Genomic DNA, 17,343 nt, shown 5'->3' with positions numbered 1-17,343 from the left:
ACCATTCATCAGTGCAATGTTGTGTAAAATAGCGCACACCATGATGATCTGGCATACTTTTTTTGGTTGATATAAAAGTCTACCACCCGAAGCATCAAGGCAACGCCATCTACACTTGAGGAGGCCAATGGCTCTCTCAACTACTGAGCGCGCATGAGCGTGGGTATCATTAAAGCGCACTTCTTCTGCGCTCTGAGGGTTTGAGAATGGGGTGAGTAGCCAGCGCCTGAGCGGGTAACCGCTGTCACCTGTAAAGTATAACAGAATATTTGTACAATAGGCTTTAACTGTTATGTAAAAACAATTATATGCATTTACTTAACCAGAAGCCAGCCATCGCGAACGGCACCTGCCCTAACTCGATTCCCTACACTGCTGTGCGCTAGAATAAAAGAGTCATGTGTAGAACCAAGCCATCGTGCCACAACATTCATTAGAGTCAAGTTGGCGTCACATATAACAGGGCTCTCAAGTTTTACCAAAAGCTCGGAGTGAGATCACATGCGGTTAGGGGAGGAGCCCTAATGGAGCCCCGCCCCCTTATGTCCCCGCCCCCCAATTTTACCCATTGTTCATAATTAACCAGCCCAAATTGAAATTATAACAATTGGTAAATCTGATAAATGACAGAGCAATTCATCACATCAAATATACTCTTTAATGTTATATTTCAAAATTACAAATAAGTTATACAAAAATTACAAAAATATAACAAATTGCTCCAAACAGTTTGGAAAAACAAATCTTTTTGCATTTTGAATGTGTCTAGTCAAAATGGTATAATTATTTATTGTGTGGTGCATGGGACATTGTGAACAAACGACATATTAGAGTATTATTAAGGTGTGTGTGTGTGTGTGTGTGTGTGTGTGTGTGTGTGTGTGTACACAAGAGTACACACTCCAGCTTATGAAATGTGTTTTGTGTTTGAAAAATACAAATGCAATGGCAATGATTAATGTATGTTTTGACATGATATAAAATATTACCCAGAGCACTCTGCTTTAATACATGTAGCCTTAATGTAACTAGAAAGACTATTAATACAGTATAATATATCATTTAAAATAAAATAAAATAAACAAATTTAAATGTATTTAAAATAAAATGAAGAAATACATCTTCATTCCTTCCCATACCCACTAACATTCCCTTAGTTTAAGAAAACGTAAGCTAGCCAAACTGAGCCAAAGCTTCTGGCCTGGTTGCAGAGTAGTTGTAGAGTTTTTGACTGCATCAATAATAATGTATACGATGGGCTATATATTAAATGTTCTAGCCTAAAAATGTTAGACAAGCTTTCTTCCAACTTACCTTCTCCATCACGACGTGTGTTCGCGCGATGTTGTTGGTTACCTAGTAACGAACGTACGGTGGCCGAGAATGTTCCGTCAACTTCCGTGTGTTCGCGCATCTGTGTTGCCTTGTAATGAACGCAATCTGGCCGAGATACGTGCTGGCGGCAGGAAACTTCACTTTGTGTGCCTGCACCTCGTATACAACGTTATATATAAAGCTCGCAGGACAACTTGGTTGGCATTGCCTTTTCAGCGTGAGAAATACACGGTGTGGCGTGTGAGCGTGTGAACTGGTTGAATTGCGTGTGTCTCACACCCAATGCGTGAGACTTGAGAGCCCTGCATATAATTTGCACATTTATTGAATGCACATGTTTGCGATTCATAGAAATGAATTCATCTACATATGGAGCCCTTATAGCAATATGAGTGCAGTTGATTGCGCCGATTACATTTGGGAAACCGGACATTGCTGCAAATTGCCTTTTGATATTGGCCTGTTCTCCAACAGTGTAAGGAAACTTTATGTATCGATTGGTCATTTGAATAATCCCTTTCAAAACTGCAGGCATTAATGAGCTTAGGGGTGGCTATGAAATCCCAGACCTATGACAAATTAATAGGAATGTTAAAATCACTAAGGTTTTGCTTAAAAAAAAAAGTACACTTAGTTACCTGTCGCCTATTTCCTGCTGATATGTCCCGGTTGCCAAAAATCCTAAAACTGAAAGTACTTGGGTTGGTACCGGGATGGCGCGGTTCCGTATTGTTGGTCTTTGGAATGCTGGGCCAAGTTCAGCACACAGATCCAAGAGCATGGCTCTAGGAAATCTAAAGCGGCTTATTAGCCACTCATCATCATGGGCTAGGAAATCCTCACGGTCCCTGAATACTCTTTCCCTCCGAAGTCTGCCATTGGCATAGTCTTCCAGCAGTGCCAGCGCATCCATCATACAATATGCACTTAAGTGTTGCTGCAGTAGGCTATTTATGTTTTCAGCGATCAGATTTAATCATTTACACCTTATCACATTAATCACATAATCAGTGATAGGCCTACATCCATTTAAGAATGGAAGTGAAAGAAATTAAATTTACGTACTTTCAGCATATAGTTCCTTTTATGTCTTTAAACTAAACATGCATGTATGTATCTTCAGGACCCATAATGGTGATTTAATGTTATTTGTATTTTTTGTTGTAACCGGGACCTATGAGCAACTTGTAAATATTGTAAATATTTAAATATGTCAAAGTAAATTTTGGCATTTTGCAAAGGGTTAATTCCCTTTATCCGCAGTCAGTTCGTCAACTCACCATCAGTGTCGCCAAACTACTTTGTCTTCAAAATGTGCGTACGCATGGGTCAGAGTTTGCGTGTAGGTGCGCATATTTTCACGTCAAGTTTTTCTTTATAAATCCCACCGTTTGCGCAAGACCTGGCGTACGTATGTTTTCAGCCCCGTTTTGTGCGTACGCAAGCTTTATAAATGAGGCCCCTGATCCGGTCAGAAACAGGTGACAGTGTTGTACTCCGGTGTTCAGATACTCCAAGAAATGTTTTTTAAAACTTGTTGGTACAATATTGTACCTTTATCAAAAGTACAAATTTGATCCTTTAAGGTACCACCCCAGTGACAAGCCCCTTTGTACCTTAACTGTGTCAAATTTGTTCCTACTAGAACTATTAAAGGCTATTTTTCTATTGAATAACATGCACATTCAACAACTGAATCCAAAAGGCATCAATTTAATAATTTCTGTAAATACATATCAAATACATATGAACGTTTGAATACTTTCATCCTTTGTCTTCATAGCATTCTGGTTTGCATTCAGTAACCTGCTTTCTGAAAAGTAAACGGTGACAGACACAGCACACAAACTCTGGACCTCTACTCACTTCTTGACGAAAACTGGCAATTGTAACACCAATGTCTTTGTGTTTTTCCCTTTTTTTTTGCATATACCTCACAGCCTTTTTGTATTTTACTGAAATGAAAGTTTACATCTTTGTGATATTTTGTCTTCAAATACTCACGCACTCTTGCTTTAAAGACCAGGTTTTGAACATATTTCTTCTTAGAATACTCACGCACTCTTTCTTTAAAGTCCAGGTTTTGAAGATATTTCTTCTTGGAATACTCACGCACTCTTTCTTTAAAATCCAGGTTTTGAAGATATTTCTTCTTGGAATACTCACGCACTCTTTCTTTAAAGTCCAGGTTTTGAAGATATTTCTTCTTGGAATACTCACGCACTCTTTCTTGAAAGTCCAGGTTTTGAAGATATTTCTTCTTGGAATACTCACGTACAGTTGCCTGAAATGAGACATTATTTTTATATTTCATTCGAGAATACTGGCAAACACGTTTCTGAAACTGAATATTGCTTGAATACTTGGCCTTAGAACGTTCACGCTTAAACAAACAAACATGACAATCTTTTAAATATTTATCACGAAGAACATTCATTTTTTTCTGTCTATAATCTTTATCACTACAGTATTTTGTTTTGGCATAGCCAATTTTATTCTCCCTGTAATCAGTGTCATCATGGTATTTTGTTTTGGCATAGTCAATTTTATTTTGTCTAAAATCAGTGTCATTATCATACTTGGACTTCTGATCCTTCAGTTTTTTCAAGTATCTCTCTTGGTCATACTGTGCAGCATCGCTTACCTTCCTTTTACGCAGACATGGCATTCTCACCTCATTTGAAGTGGCATTCCCACACTTTCCTGCGCAAATGTCTTGATCTCTGTGCTTAACACATGTCACAACTTCATAATGATTACCATTACAGTTTTTAAAATACAGTATATTGCATTGTTTGCAATTACCTCTCCAGTAGGTTTGTGTGCATTCCACCGTCCATCATTAAAAGTCATTATGGTTGTTTTAACAGATCAGCAGAAGCAAAGATGTCAATTTCAGTGACCCATGACCCAGAATAATAGACTCTAGATTGTGTCAAGTAGTCCTCTACTGAAGTATACTCACTTCTCACATACCTCTCAAATATTGAAGCGTTCATTTTCAGGTGTTTGACAACTGCACGGCGAATCTTCAAATGCTTGTCCTCACTTCCACAAATTGCATATGCCAGTGATCTGAAAAAGCAGTTACCATCTGGTTTGATACTCTTTGTCTGACACGGACCTGCAATGGGACCAAAGTTTGTTGCAACATCACAGTCACTGTTATCATTTGTCAGAAGCAAGAGTTCACATAAAGCTTGCTGATCTCTAAGAGTCAAGGGAGAAAAAAATATTTCTGGAATTGAAACATCAGTAATAATTATGTCATCTACAACATTTTCAACATGAGATTTTTTAACCCGTTTCTCAGAGACCTGCTCATCCTGCTTTTTTCTTCTCCCCCTTTTTCCTTTACTTGGCAACACGTTACACACTGGTTGCGACATTGAAAGGTTAGTGCTGCTTGTATTTTGAACTTCAACCTTAGGTAATTGAAAGTCAGATGATCTTACCTCAGTTGTCACAGATTTGCATACCTTGGGTGTGCGTTTTAAGACTTCGCTGTAAAGTGCTTTACCAGAGGGCCGTGGACAACTGCTGTGGTCTGCCTCCAGCGAGTGGGACTTCGTAACCCATTTCTCTGATAGTTCATCCTGATTTTTACTTCGCCCCCTTTTTCCTTTACTCTGCAACACATTACACACTGGTTGTGGCATGGGAACATCAGTGCTTGTATTTTGAACTTCAACCTCAGGTAATTGAAAGTCAGATGACCTTACCTCAGTCGTCACAGATTTGCATACCTTGGGTTTGCGTTTTAAGACTTCACTGTAAAGTGCTTTACCAGAAGAGCATAGAAAACTGCTGCGGTCTGCCTCCAGCGAGTGAGACTTTGTAACCCATTTCTCTGAGAGTTCATCTTGATTTTCTCTTCTCCCCCTTTTTCCTTTACTTGGTAACACATTACACACTGGCTGCGGCATTGGAACATTATTGCTTCTTGTATTTTGAACTTCAACCTCAGGTAATTGAAAGTCAGATGACCTTACCTTAGTCGTCACAGATTTGCATACCTTGGGCTTGCGTTTTAGAACTTCACTGTAAAGTGCTTTACCAGAAGAGCATGGAAAACTGCTGTGGTCTGCCTCCAGCGAGTGAGAAACTTCAGCATCTGCATGGGCAAAAACTCCAGTTCTCTCAAATCGTGGCGCAATTACCCCAAATGACTGTGCCATCTCATTAATGTAGTCGTACAAAGATTCTATGGTGCTGTGATAAGCAACACAACTTGACTCTGTCATGTTAGCATGAGAATCAACAAAGGCATACCATGAACCCTCCTTAATAACGGCACATGTGTTGGCACAAATACATAAAAGGAAAGCATCAGCACTCAGTAGAGCTCGCTGAAGTGTTACATCAACTGGCATGGCCACATTCATTAAGGCTTCATCATAGTCATCAACATTAACAAATCCAGTGAGAGACTCTGCATACTCTATGAAAAATACAGTATTACCCAGCACATGTCTCCTTGGTAATTCATGGACTGCAATGTAATGCCTACCCACGACTTCCCGGTCATTTATGTTACCCTGGTTTCGTAAAGATTCATAAAGGCGTGTTCCTGCCACCAAGACACCGTTGAGATCTTGTGTTGTCCAGGTCAACACGTTCTTTATCTTGCTCATCAACACTGCTGTCAGACTGATGGCACCACACTAGCTATGTTTCCATCAACACGTTTTTATCCGAATTATGTGATATCGAATGAAAAATGCCTTATGGAAACAGTAAAATTCGATTGAATTTCATGAATATCGACTAAAATGAAATACGGTCGGTCTCATCGGATTATATCTTGATCGATATACGGCTAATGCGATAAACGCTGATGGAAACGTTATTTGCCGAATAAATAATGAATTGCGATTAAGTTTTAGGTTATGGTTGCAACCCAGAAGAAGTTTTAGTTTATTTCCGCTAGGTTTGCATCTCTTATGTTTTCACACATGGCGGGTAAAGACAGATGTAAGTGGACTAACTAGGAGACGAGATGCTTTTTGAATTTAATTTATGAGAAAAATATAACGGCGATTTTAGATAGCAAAAATCTAAGAAATGCCACAATTTATCAGGAACTCGCAAAGGAAATGGCCAACAAAGGTTACGACAAGCCTTGGGACGTCCTCCGGAGTAAATGGAAAGCGCTCAAACAGCGATACATGGGTCAAAAAAGAGAGTTGTCTCGCAGCGGTGCCGGAGGGAAAATAAAAGGCAAGTTCGACCTTTTTGATGAAATGGATCAGATCCTCGGCCAAAGGCCCATCGTAGCTTCCTTGGCTTCTAATATTAACAGCTCAGGTAAGATATCACGTTATCATTCTCATTTACTTTGAGGAACGCGTTAATCTTTGATCCGGACTGTACGTCATTTCACGTTTGTTTCTTGTTCATTTTAGCCGAGACTTCAATTTCTGATGAGAAACAGAGCAATGATGAGGGAGACGTTGAGTCTACAGGTATGAAGATTTATTTATTTTTATTTTCCAATTAAATTAATGTTTCAAGCGTTAGTGAATAAACCCCACATATATATGTTTAAAAAGAAATCAATACTGGGGCTTTACATTGTGTATGGTTATGGTTATGGTTATGGTTGCTCAAATTGTTTTACCATAAATGAATGCATAAGCTGCACATTATGTATCCCTGAACAGGGGAAGGCAAAGCCTGACTTGAGTTAGAAACAACAGCGACTGTTCAGCTGTTTTTCAATAAAAGACAATAAAACAAACTACATGAGGAAATATAGCACTGTAAATAACAAAGTGCAACCAAAACATTTTATGCAAACTTAAATAAACAACTTGTGTAGATATAATGTGTTGTATGACTAATACAACCAACCATATTTTCATGAAACCTTCCCCTACATCAAAGTAAAAGGGTCATTTGTGATAACTTCACTCTGACTAAGAACATTATTCTTTTTACAGAAGAGTCAGGAGATGGAACATGCAGCTTTAGTGATGCCAACGTGTCTGCAACTATGGAAGCACAAGACAAATCCTTGCCCATTGAAGAATCGGCCACACCGAGTAACCCACCAAGATTATGGCAACGCCAGTCAAGAAAGAATGATGCAGGGGAGATGAGATCCTTCTACATGTCCTTTCTCGATCAACAACGTGAGCAGGCAGCACAAGATCAAAAATCATTGGAGTCCATCACCACAGTCATTTCACAGGCAGTTCAGTGTCTTGAGCGGTGTGCCAATGCAGCCGAGAGGCATGCAGAAGCCACTCAAGTCTTAGCTGGGATGAGCCAACAACAAAGTAGGGGCAATTACAATACATTTCAAGGCCAACACCAATTTACCTACCACCACGCTCCCCACCCACCCACATCTCACCCACCCACATCTGATGCTGCACGCTCAACTCCTCACTCGGAACCTAACTTGCCATTCACTGCTTATCTTAACTTACAGTAGAGTAAGTTGTAAAGTTGGAGTCAGCGATTCTGGAGAATGCTTGCTGTCAAGATCAGTAAATATCTCCTCACAATCCGCTATCTGTCCAAACTTAGTGCGCTAAAAGAAAAACTTGGTGTTAATGCACAGCCTAGGCTCTGTAAACTGGTATGTAAACAAAAGGGGCCATCGTAGCTAGCAACATGCCGATTTACAGAGCCTAGGCTATGTATTAACACTGAACTTTTTTTCAGCGCACACACAGTACGGACAGGTAGTGGATCGTGAGGTGATATTCACTGATTTTGACAAAAAGTGATTTTTGACGACTCCTTTTTAAGAGCCAAATCATTGGGTGAGGGGAATAAAGTTCCAGAATTTGTTACTGATCGTTTTGTTCAGGTGTATCTTAAAATGGCACTTTTGGTGTTACTGAACGTTTTATTCAGTTGTAATTTTAGTGTGTTTATACAGGAAGGTAGGGGAATGTTGTAAGCACTTTGGTATCTACTAGGGCTGTTTTCGACTAAGGATTTTCATAGTCGAATCTGATTCGTTAGATTTTGCCGTAATCGACTGATAGTCGAACCTTTTTTTTTTTTTTAGATAGCAGCTAGATTTTTTCCATTTCAAACAAAAGAGCTAAAAAAAAACTAAAAGAAAAACATGGTGTGTAACAAATACCTTTTATTCATTTAAAGCCAGATGAACAAAACATATCACACATATATCATAACATTTCATAAACAAAACCACGTAAAGCTTTATGTCCATGAGAACCGTGTGGAGTCAACCCACAGCCGCTCCGCTGCCCTGCTGAAAATGTGAAGCAGAAACGCTTAATGTCACAAAACATCCACAATAATTGGACCCTGGGTTCGATTTTTTGACCATTTTCAGTGGTTATGAGGAGCAATATGAGAGGGAAATTTGGTGATCGTTGTTTAGGTACATTAAACCACGTAAAGCTTTTTCACGCCCATGAGAACCGTGTGGAGTCAACTCACAGCCGCTCGGCTGCCCTGCTGAAAATGTGAAGCAGAATCAGATAACGTCCATAATAATTGGACTCTGGGTTCGATTTTTTTGACCATTTTCAGTGGTTATGAGGAGCAATATGAGAGGGAAATTTGGTAATCATTGTTTAGGTACATTAAACCACGTAAAGCTTTTTTCACATTAGCACTTAGCCTATAAATAAAGCCCATGAGAACCGTGTGGAGTCAACCCACAGCTGCTCCGCAGCCCTGCTGAAAATGTGAAGCAGATTTTTGAATACATTTTTATTTATTTACATTAGTAAGCTACAGGACATCTTTCAAAACATGACCTGCGCGAAAGCGAAAAAAACAAACAATTTTGTAACCAGGCCTTCAGAAAATGCGAATGCGTCTAGCTCTGTCCAGCACATTTCAAACCAAACTGACGCCCATGTAAATTCGACTACGAGGTTCATAGTCGAATCAGACCTCTCCGAATCGAATCGTCGAATCCTCGACTATTAGAAGTCAGCCCTAGTATCTACTACATGAAAACAAAGATCCACGATATCTTTGAAGCCTTAAACACAATTTAGGAGAAGAGTTTTTTGTCTTTGTTTAGTATTTTACAATACAGAACAATTAATCGAGCATTGCATGTTTCTTTTGAATTGTACAATGTGGAACAGTTTGCATTATATATTTGTTTATTTTTTTCAATGGAAATACTGTACTGAAAATGCACTGATAAGATTTTGTTGGCAGCCAGTTGTGGCCATTCTGTGTCAGCTTCCCGATAAGAAAAATGAAATAAAGTTGAAAGACTAGTTTGTTAGCAAAGAGATTCCCTTGCATCATTTGTTGTCACAAACTCCTACGCTATACTGTTTTTGAAAATGTGCTGTAGCTTTACCCCACTGTACTAAAAATGGCTTGAGGTTTAGACTGGGCTGGCCACTTACAGATGACAATACAATTGTCTGCATTCTAGAGCACAATCACTACACTATACAAATTAAAAACAGCTATAAAATGAGAGTGCCCCCAAGAAAGAAAATAGGCAAAATAATAATTTGGAGGGAATACATAATCATACAAATCTAAAGTTGATATCAAGCATTTCTTTACTGAGAATGTATACCTTGCTGTTGTACTACTGGCAGACTCTAATTGCCACATATCTAAGTAGAGCTTGGCGTATAGCTGCTGCCTCTGCGTTTGGTGGACCTTCATTTGGGTGATTAGTTGGTTGTGGTAGGTTTTGGTGGTGCTGCTCAGGGCCCGGTTGTAAAAACCTTTGCTTCTCCTTTTCGCACAAGTTGTGCAATACACAACAAGCAACCACAACAGTTGGCATGAACTTGTGGTCAATATCAGACCGTTTGGCCAGCACACGCCATCTCCCCTTGAGGCGTCCAAACGTGTGTTCAACTTTCACACGTGACCCATTCAAGTGAAGGTTAAACACCTCTTCTTCCTCTGAGAGATTAGGGCCAGAAAATCCCTTCATCAACCATGGGAGGAGAGGGTAGGCTGGATCTCCAGCTAACAGGAGGGGCACCTGAACACCTTCCATTTCGATTGGGTTTTGGGGATGTCTCTCAGGGAATCTAGAATAGAATATCCACACAAGGTGTAGAGATAAAATGTAGGCTATAACAAATAAGCACAACAATTAACAACTCTGCAGCTAATTGTTGTGATGATACTTCTGGTACTCATACAGTACAGGTCAAAAGTTTGGAAACATTACGATTTTTTATATTTTTGAAAGAAGTCTCTAATGCTTATCAAGGCTGCGTTTATTTGAACAAAAATACAGAAAAAACTGTAATATTGTGAAATATTATTACAACTTAAAATAATAGTTTTCTATTTGAATATAATTTAAAAAATCATTTATTCCTGTGATGCAAAGCTGAATTGTCAGCATCATTACTCCAGTCTTCTCATGTGGCATCCAGTCTATCACATGATCATTTAGGAATCATTCTAATATTCTGATTTATTATGAGTGTTGGACACAGTTCTGCTGCCTAATATATTTGATGAATAAAAGGTTAAAAAGAACTGCATTTATTCTAAATAAAAAAAATTTTCTAATAATATAAATCTTCTTTACTATCACTTTTTATCAATTTAACACGGCCTTGCTGAATAAAAGTATTGATTTATTTCAAAAAAAGAAAGAAACAAAATTACTGAACTGTTTCCAACTTTTGATAATGAAGCATCATATTAGAATGATTTCTAAAGGATCATGTGATAGACTGGAGTAATGATCCTGAAAATTCAGCTTTGCATCACAGAAATAAATGATAATTTAAAGTATAATAAATTGAAAACCAATTATTTTAAATTGTAATAATATATCTCAATATTACATTTTTTCTGTATTTTTTATCAAATAAATGCAGGCTTGATGAGGAGAATAAACTTCTTTCACAAATATAAAAAATAGTAATGTTTCCAAACTTTTGACCTGTACTGTATATCAATGTGTAAATGAAACATAATATATGAACTGCATTTTCATTCAATCTGAGATTGGTTAAGTGTACCATCTACCAAGGTAAACAGACGCACCTGTACAGGTCAGAAGTGGTGAAGACTGCCGCGTCATGCGCACTACCGGGAGTGCCGACACAAATGTCCCTTATGATGCAACGATCGTCTACCACAGCCTGTAGTACGATTGATGGCCAGCCCTTTCTATTAACAAAATCCCTGTAGCCTTCAGCAGGGGGTCTAATCGGGATGTGAGTCCCGTCTATTGCACCATACACCTGTGGCACAAGGTGCGCTCTGGAGTTACGTAGCGAGATATCATGCGCCTCATCCACTCCAGGTAGGTATATATATCTTCGCATCATCCTCGTTCGTATGGCATTGCACACGGCGTAAACACAACGGTGCACGGTGGTTTTGCTGACTCCAAACGTTTCGCCAACCACTCTGTACTCTGCGCATGTAGCCAGTTTGTAGAGCGCAATGGCGATACGCTTCTCGGTTGGAACCGGAGGGCGAGAGCTTGCGACATCTGGGGAAAGGGACGGACCAATAAAATTACACAACAGGTCAAATGTTGTCTTGGTCATCCGAAAATGCTTCAGCCAAAGGGTTTCCGTGAAGTGTCTCTGAACCACGATCTCCCAGAACTGTTTGGAGCGCTGTCGTTCCCACACCACAGGCCGCCTCCGTTGTCGTCGGGCATTTACGTGCAGCATCTGCATAGCAATGTGTTGATAGCGTCGTTGTTTTCTTATTAGTATAGTTTGATATGTCGCTATCAGCTGGCACATAAGCACTATTACAACTTGTGCAATATTGAACACATGTTGGTAGATGGCGCGATCCATTTTGTCTAGCAAAACTTTGTTCGCAAATGTTTTCTTGAATGTTGTGCGATTCAGTGCGAAAATGAATGGAAACACCTTAAAATGTCTCAAATCAATTCGATATACCAATTTGATCGCAAAACAGCATGTGACGTCATTACGCACAGGTTTTTATTCGCTTTAAAGCCGTTTGATGGAAACACACTTTCACCAGCTTTATTCGCATGAGTTTTTTTACCGAACTTCAGATAATTCGATTGACAAGTCGATGGAAACATAGCTACTGTCTGCCGCGTGAATTTCCAAAGCGGGCATCAGCTTGATGAAAGGAACCTTTCAGTAATGGTTTCTGTGGAAGTTCAACACATGCAGGTAAAGTATTCAAAGCATTTTCATGTAAAGATCTGTACATTTCACAGTTTTGTTCAGAGGACACAGTGGTTGACATAGTGGTTGACTTCGTTTTTGCTTTTTTTTTACGAGGAAGCAGCAAAACCTCGGCTTGACTTGTTTTAATAAGAGGAAGCGGTGCAGCCTCTGTTTACCTTTTTTTAAGAGGAAGTGGTGCAGCCTCTGCCATTTTTTCAAGAGGAAGCGGCGGAACCTCTGTATTTGCACACCGTTGTGCATAAAGCCTCTTGGCTATGCGGGACCTTTTCTTGGGTCGTGGCATCTGTAAAGATAAACAAGAAGATTATGTATGCTCACATAACTCAAGTTAGCAGTTTTATAAAACATCCAAAAAACTTCACTTCATTACACTATAGTGATTTTCTAGCCATTTTCACATACAAATATTTAACAATTCTGAAATAAGCATTTATTTAAATATAATTAAGATATTTTTCTTGTTTTTGATGAAACATATCAATATTAACACATTATGCTTAAAACAAGAAAATACAAATCTGCCAGTGGCATAAGTAATATATTTTGTCTCTTTGAATTAAGGTTATCTTTCACCCCCCAAAAATCTATTCTCTTTTTCACTTTACATAATACATGAAAAACCACATTTAGCAGAATAATTTAAGTGCAAATATAATATTTTGAATTGTAATTTCAAAATTCTTTAAAGCACATCTGCTATTACCATTACACAAATTTTTGCATGGATAGTACAGTTTATATACATGTTTATAGAAGGCATGCGGTGGCCCTTTATGAGAGTATCTATTTTATCAACATTCATTCAAAACAACACACAAAATTAAGATGTCAAACATACTTTCAGCTAGTGATGTTACATATGACACTGAAGCTTCGATGCGCGTATCACACAAGCGAAACAATTTTTAGTGAAGCCCCGTATCGGGGTGTGTATTGGTTTACTAGAGTCACGTGATCGATGACAAACGAAGCCTCACTTTCTCTCCAGTCACGTGCGCGTTTCGCTTTGGGTGTCAGAAGGCTCGAACTCCAGATCGTATTTAACGAGTCGTTGCCTCAGTCTGGTTGATGTGTTTGTGAGGAGAGTGCTGTAGCCTACTTTGAAAGTTAAACAATATATTACATTTAAATAAGCAAAATTTATTTTTCGCTACTTAGGCTATTATTTTTTGTTGTTGTGTCTTTTTGTTTTTGTAAAATCTTTGCACTTTTTGGTGATTTTAGGTAATTTGGTGTTGGTATTGGGGTTTAGGGTGGGATTAGGGGAGAGGGGTGTTGGTGTTTGGTGAAGGGTTTGTATTTAGAGCAATGGCAACATCCAAAAATATAAAAATAATTAAAAACTTGATCAACTTTCTGTCATTCCTACAGTTGACTAAGCACTATCAGTAACAAGTGTCATAAGCACATTTAATAACAGATGATCCTATCAGACAATGTCCTTATTCATTGTGTGTGTGTGTGTGTGTGTGTGTGTGTAGAGAGAGAGAGAGAGAGAGAGAGAGAGAGAGAGAGAGAGAGAGAGAGAGAGAGAGAGAGAGAGAGAGAGAGAGAGAGAGAGAGAGAGAGAGAGAGAGAGAACATTAGATCTTATTGAATCATATAAGCTCATTTTATATTTTAATTGTCACACTTTAATGGGTAAAATAATTTATTTAATGAACAAATCAAACACAAACATGTAAGGTTTTTATTTGTACACATAACATTGAAACTATGGAGTGCGTTGTGGTTGCTTCACCTGCCAGAGCTTCTAACACAGGCTTCTGGCTGCTTTATTTTAAATAAGCACCAGATGGCGCTGCTCTTGGCGCTGTTCTCGACACTTTCGAAGCTTTGAATCTTTTCCCGGAACAGTTAGGGGAAAGCCTCAGTGATTCATGAGGCTTCATTTCCCCATCCCTACTTTCAGCAACATAACTATTAGCTTCATACTGAAGAATTTGAATAGTACACTGATATATTTTCAAAGGAGATTGCTTAATCTATAACCTGCTCAACCTCACCTTCTCAAGAAACAGAAATTAGTCTTCTTGTTTGCCTGCCTTATAAAACCTTACTAATTACACCACTTAATTACTCTAATTACATTACACTAATTATACCACTTAACTACTCAATATCAAATAACCAATTATTAATCATTATTATTCTTACACCGAAGCATCTCCTCTGCAGCTTTCTGATACAGCATTCTCTGAGTGGCGCAAGCTGCTAATCCACATGCCACGAATCCAGAACCATTCTGGTTGTGGCTTTGAATCCCGCATGGCACATGCCCAGACCGCAAGAGGTATTCCTCTCTTCATGGTCATCACAATCAATAAATTGTTCAAGACTCTGCCCATTACATTACTGGTCATTTTGAAAAGTACAGTATTCAGTTTTTTGCTACTTCTCATTCAACTTTAGTTAAACTCTTACAAAAATGAGTGCAGATGATCTTCCATCTGGGATACTGATAAGTATATCAGGATACTTGCATGAGATTTCACCCATTAAAATTGCAGCTAACAACTGTACATTTTTCAATGCTTCCCTGCAAACCAACAAAGATGAATACCACCAAACTGTAGTATTCACCCCAGAGAAGCACATGTACTTTACACAAGCTGCGGAAAAAGCAACACCAATACAGCTATCATCTGTCAAAGTGTTAAGTAAGTACTCTTATCTTTAACACAGCGTTTATACTTTTTACTACACTTTTATCATAGTAAAATAAATAAGTAACATTTTTTTTTTTTTCCTTTGATTACAATTTATATAACCATAGGTTTACTACAAATGGTTAATAAATAGGCTATTTGTAGCAAAACCATGATTGATTTGTGGTTACCATATTTTAACTAACGAAAACTCTTGATTTTATCCGTAGCAAAACCATAGTTAACTAACTTTTTTTTTTTTTTCACTGACTATTAAAACGTTTAACATTCAAATTGTGTTGCTTTAGGCCAGTAATCTCAAACTCAATTCCTGGAGGGCCACAGCTCTACACAGTTTTGCTCCAACCCTAATCAAACACACCTGATCCAGCTAATCAAGGTCTTCAGGATTACTAGAAACTTTCTTGCAGGTGTGAGTTGGAGCTGATTGGAGCTAAACTGTGCAGAGCTATGGCCCTCCAGGAATTGAGTTTGAGATCACTGCTTTAGGCTATAAAGACCGAGATGGCTTTGACAAAAGTAACCAGAGGGTCAACTCTACAGGTGACTGAGCTCCCTTTTCGGTCAAAAACCAAACAACAAAATAAACACTGTTGCTGAAGGTAAAAATCTTGGACCAGGACTACAGGTAAGAATTTATAAACTTAAATTTTTCTTATACATTGCTTCTCTAATTTATCCACACGTGCTCCATGCACCCAAATCACAAAATCATATATAAACAAATTCATTCAAACCTCCCAATTCATTCTTGAATATGTTTAGCTAACAGTTTTAGTGTTTTCAATCAATTATAAAAAAGCACTTTCCCCCTGTAAACTCCAGATTAAAAACACATAAATGTTAATGTTTTAATGTAGGCCTACTATTTTTGCAGTTAATCTCCAAGTGAATTTAGAATCAACATAAATTATGTTTTATTAACAAAGTTCGGGAGGAGCAGGTTCAGATAATTAACCAAATTATGCACAGCTGGAGATTAATCAGTAATCAAATCACAGAAGACCTATCTCTGTTCATTGAAAGTTTGGCCCTGTCCCAAATGGCACACTCCGGACTTGTGGACTTCCTCAGAGTCCACACTTTGGTGACGTCATGTAGTGCAGACCTATAGGGCCCTTGGCTCGAGTCCACGAGGGCGCATTGAGAGGTATTTTTGGGACAGACTCGATCGGCATGCCGTAAATAACGGTCTGGTTGTTGTTGGACAGGAGAAATCACATTTTTGCGCTCCGACGTCTTATCTGCATGTCAACTACACAGCCTAATTTTACAGTTCTATATTTTGATATTATGCATATCACCTGGGCATTAGACAATAGATAAATCATGCTTATTTAAATGATGTATACAGTTGTACATAATAATACATAATGTTCCATTTGAACTAAGATTACAATTTTAAAACATAATTTAAACATATTTTTTTCAATTTACAGGTTTCAATATTCATACTATGTTTACATATGACTCAGTAAAGCCCTGCCATTCGGTTCTATTTATTTAATGAATCATAATGCGATCGTATTATTAAACACGCTATTATTATGTTTGAGACATCAACCACTGGTCGATGACCATAATGTTTGTATAAACTGTAGGTAACAACTGGTAAAATGTACATTTAGGTCATAAAAACCGTAATATTTTCTTCTCAGCCATGTCAACAATTATCCGTGAGTGAAATCTCCTCCCATCTGTTGTCTGATTGGCCTTTCGCAAGGATTCCTGGGTAGTTAAAGTGCGTGGAGCCTGCATCTATGCGGGTTTCGTGGAAGACCGCTTCAAGGGTACAAAGGGGGCGCTGCTGAGCACACTTCAGAGCGGTAAAATGCTGAATGGGACGGCCTACGGACTCGTAGACTCAGCGAGCACGCGCAATTCAAGTCCACGAGACCGAAAGTCCGCATGAAGTGCGCCATTTGGGACAGGGCCTTTGTCAGCATTTGGCTGCGCCCTATCTTCCCAACATGTCCGAATCAAGCTCTCCAATCCGATGAAGGAATTTTCCGTCCTTTTGGAATATTTGCCAGAATCCTCGGGTGTTATATTGCGGGCGTCAAGCCAAATAAACGGGTCATTGCCACCACGGGCGAAATACCAGCGATCTTCTTCTGCATTTTTAATTTTTTTCTAAACCAGATCATTCAAGTAATGTTTTTTCCTGCCATGGAGAATGGTCATAAGGCTTGCAAAGCACCACGCTCGCGTTT

General features: G+C 38.7%; 1 protein-coding gene and 1 long non-coding RNA gene across 2 annotated transcripts in view; one reads left to right on the top strand and one right to left on the bottom strand.

Moving 5' to 3' along the window:
• Nucleotides 1-16,120, bottom strand: part of LOC309497510 — a 156,990-nt gene extending 140,870 nt beyond the window's left edge. The window contains exon 1 of the long non-coding RNA XR_014205586.1: nt 16,036-16,120. This is a non-coding gene — a long non-coding RNA (uncharacterized lncRNA). The remainder of the gene's footprint in view (nt 1-16,035) is intronic.
• Nucleotides 5,991-7,774, top strand: LOC309496383 (uncharacterized protein; the record flags this gene model as incomplete). The annotated part of the gene is made up of 3 exons (XM_082166376.1): nt 5,991-6,642; nt 6,741-6,800; nt 7,278-7,774. Exons 1-3 carry the CDS (start codon nt 6,432-6,434, stop codon nt 7,772-7,774), a joined length of 768 nt encoding a protein of 255 aa, XP_082022502.1. The 5' UTR covers nt 5,991-6,431.
• Nucleotides 16,121-17,343: the final 1,223 nt, after the last annotated feature.

This window comes from Leuciscus leuciscus (genome assembly GCF_965113295.1).
Source record: "Leuciscus leuciscus genome assembly, chromosome: 4".
NCBI lineage: Eukaryota > Metazoa > Chordata > Actinopteri > Cypriniformes > Leuciscidae > Leuciscus > Leuciscus leuciscus.
The sequence above is the reverse complement of the archived record's forward strand: the minus strand, read 5'-3'. Positions and strand labels throughout refer to the sequence as shown.